Here is a 3,427-nt window from a genome sequence, read left to right on the forward strand (position 1 = left end):
GAATATATCACCCAATTGTTCGTCCGTCTTGCAGTAGACAAGGGTTATATCCCCATATTTTTTTATGTTCTCTCATGAAAATCAACTTGATTTTGAAGTTATTAGTTGTTCCATGAAACACAGGATTGTGAGATATAGCTACTGCTGCTCCATTCTCAACGAATACTTTGATGCTTCGAGTCGGTTCCATATGAAAATCAACCTGAATTTTCTTCAGTCACAATGCTTGATGGACTGCTACTGCAACTGCCACAAACTCAGCTTCCACAGTAGATTGATCTACAATATTTTGTTTCTTACAACTCCATGAGAAAATTTTAGAACCAACACTAAAACAGTACCCTGAAGTTCTCTTTGCATCATTCTCGGAACTTCCACAATCACTGTCGAAATACACACAGCTTCATGGGTTGACTCTTCTTAAAATTGACTCCATAGGTGATGGTTCCTTGATGTATCACACAACTCTTTTGGCTGACAATGCACGAATCTTGATAAAAAAATTACAACATATAATATATCGGGTCTTGTTGCTGTGAGATACATTAACCACCCAATGGAACTTCTAAAGTATGTCTCATCCACCTTTTAGGCTCATCATGTTTACTTAATTTCTCTTTTTGGTTCATGGGAGTGCTAATCTCTTTGCAATTTTTCCATTTTAAATTTCTTGAGAATTTCCTTTGCGTACTTTTTCTAGTAAACACCAAACTCATCTTTTCCTTGTGTAATCTCCATTCCAAGGAAATATTTCGTAAGACAAAGCTGAGACATTTCAAAAGCTTCCATCATATCTTGCTTGAACTCATCAATTACCTTTTCACCGCTCCCTGTAATCAAAAGGTCATCCACATAAAGAGAAACTACAAAAATCTCACTTCTATTATGTTTAACATACATTATGAATTCTGAAAGACTCTTTTCAAATCGAGACCGTAAAAATAATCATTTATTTGACTATACCAAGATCTTGGTGCCTAGTATAAGCCGTAAAGAGTTTTATGTAGTCGATAGACTTTATCTTCCTTTCCATCTATAACAAACCCTTCAGGTTTCTCAACATAAATTGTTTCTTCAAGAAAGCCATTAAGAAATGATGATTTGACATCCGTCTGATGCACATTCCTACCACGTAGTGCAGAAACAGTTTTAAGCAATCTAATTGTGTCAATCCTAGCAACTGGAGCAAAAGTGTAAGAATAATCTACACCAAAAATATGTGCATAACCCTTAACTACAAGACAGTTATATGCTTGTTGATTGAACCATCATCATTTAGCTTGGTTAGGAACACTCACTTTACCCTAATTACTTTTCTGCCTTGAGGTTTGTCAACAAGCTGGCACGTTTTATTTTTTTGATCATAAACTGCTCCTCCTTTGTTGCATTTCTCTACTTGGGGTCTTCGAGAGAATCTTTAGGGTTTGAAGGTTCACGAATCACAACATTTAATCTCTCATATATATCAGAAAGCAATCGAGTTCCCCGAACTAATTGATCATCGTCCCTTTCATTTAACCACAACCATTTTTTTTGGACAAACTTGAGTCATCCCAATCCCATTCTTCATTCTTCCTGAAGTGGACATCTCCGCTGATAAATATATTCTTAACTTCAGATTGGATGATTTTGTATGCTCTTTGAAACATTAGTTTACCCAATAAAAATGCCCAGGGCAGACTTCTTATCTAGTTTATCCCGTTTGACCTGAGGTACATAGGTAAAACAAAGACAACCAAACACTTTAAGAAAATGCAGTGGAGGCTTGTACCAATACCATGCTTCAAAAGGAGTTTGATCTTTTACAACTTTTGAGGGAAGTGGATATTGTAGGAACACAACTGTATTTGCTGCCTCAGCCCAATACATCTTCGACAAATTCTTTTCTTGCAACATACATCTTGCCATCTCCATGATAAATATGTTTCTTCTCTAACTAACTCCATTTTGTTCTGGAGTATAAGGAGTATTAAGTTGACGTTCAATCCATGCTTCTTCACAAAATAGATCAAATTGAAGAGCACTGTACTTCTTTCCATTTTCAGATTGTAAAATTTAAATTTTGCAGCAACTTTCAATTTCTTACTTCGCTTTCAACTTCCAAAAATGCTCTTGACCTTAATTTGTACTTTAAGATAAAATTTAACACAGTTGGGTTTGATAATCAATTAAAAAAACATATTAAAGACTACCATTAAGTGAAGGAGTCCATTGGGGTCCTCCAATATTGGTGTAAACCAGCTGCAACTTTCTTATTGCTTTCTACATTCCCTTTGGAAGTGTTATTCTACTTTATTTTCCAAATTCACAAGTCAGATAACTTTTAGAACTCGCTCCCAATTTAGAAAGCTTCTCGACTATCACCCATTCTTTCATTTTGAGAAGGGCTTGATAATGATAGTGCCCGAGTCTCTTATGCCATAAGTCGGAAGCATTTTCTCTTGCCGAATACACCACTTGTTTTTCGTCCAATGGATTTAGTGAGAAACTTCTGCCTCTCATTTTAACTTTAAACAGTTCATGTCCTGAGGCTTACTTGATCAAGCAATGTTTATCTTCAAAATACAATTGAAACCTTTTTCTTATATTTACCAACACTTAGCAAGTTCTGATCTAAATCTGGTACATAAAGAACAATTGAAATTGCTTTAGTACCTAATTGTGTTTCAATTGCAATAGTTCTCATTCCCTTTGCCGGAGTATAACCAACATGACCTATTATGACTTTTGTAACTCGAGTAGGCTTCATGTATTTAAAGAGCTCTTTGTCATGATTAATATGGTTTGTGCATCCGCTATCAATCAGCCAAGACTCAATTGAAACATTGCTTGCATAACACGATGCCACAAAGAGTTGATCCTCGTCCTGTTCATTAACAACCTGGCCATCTGCGTCTTGCTGCTGCAATTTACTCTTGTAGATAATTGCTTCATGCCCGAGTTGGTTCAACTTACTAAATTTAGCATCTGGCCTTTTCCAACACTTACACGGTGCATGCCCATTCTTTTAACAGTACTAACAAGGAGGATTTTTCTTTTAACGCTACCTGCTTTGATTTTGTTGTTGTTGCGAGTTGCTCCTTCTCCATTTATTGGCTGGTTCTTCTTATTGCTTTTCATATTGTATCTTCCACTCTCTTAATGTTTGGCCGCCAATTCTCCCTCTCTAATTCCATCGTCTCTCATAATCCTTCTTTGTTCTTGAGCGCGCAAGGAATTCAATAATTCAGCCAAAGTGATTTTTGACAAATACTTGGTATTCTCCAAAGTGGTAACTGTGGCTTCAAATTTTTTAGGTACAGTAACTACAATATTTTTAAAAATATTCAGGTCTTTACACTCAGAACCATGTAATATTACTTTGTTTGCGATGCTCATAAGCTTGTTGTTGTGATTTTTGTGTTGAGCCATTGTTGCGTTTCCAGTT

At 36.0% G+C, this 3,427-nt stretch overlaps 1 protein-coding gene across 1 annotated transcript; it reads right to left on the reverse strand.

Moving 5' to 3' along the window:
* Positions 1-217: 217 nt before the first annotated feature.
* On the reverse strand, positions 218-3,120 carry LOC107001288. The gene is made up of 5 exons (XM_015199398.1): positions 3,048-3,120; positions 2,593-2,928; positions 1,017-1,204; positions 817-830; positions 218-383 (listed from the first exon to the last, which is right to left on the reverse strand). Exons 1-5 carry the CDS (start codon positions 3,118-3,120, stop codon positions 218-220), a joined length of 777 nt encoding a protein of 258 aa, XP_015054884.1.
* Positions 3,121-3,427: the final 307 nt, after the last annotated feature.

The sequence above is a fragment of the Solanum pennellii genome, chromosome 10, assembly GCF_001406875.1.
Source record: "Solanum pennellii chromosome 10, SPENNV200".
Lineage (NCBI taxonomy): Eukaryota > Viridiplantae > Streptophyta > Magnoliopsida > Solanales > Solanaceae > Solanum > Solanum pennellii.

What these genes read in the sequence shown, in the direction of transcription:
- LOC107001288 (XM_015199398.1), bottom strand. Translation starts at nt 3,120, where the DNA reads ATGAAAAGCAATAAGAAGAACCAGCCAATAAATGGAGAAGGAGCAACT. An exon ending in CAACAACAAAATCAAAGCAG is followed by an intron (nt 2,929 to 3,047) that starts GTAGCGTTAAAA and finishes TCGGGCATGAAG; the next exon opens with CAATTATCTACAAGAGTAAA. An exon ending in TCAGAACTTGCTAAGTGTTG is followed by an intron (nt 1,205 to 2,592) that starts GTAAATATAAGA and finishes TTTTTGGTGTAG; the next exon opens with ATTATTCTTACACTTTTGCT.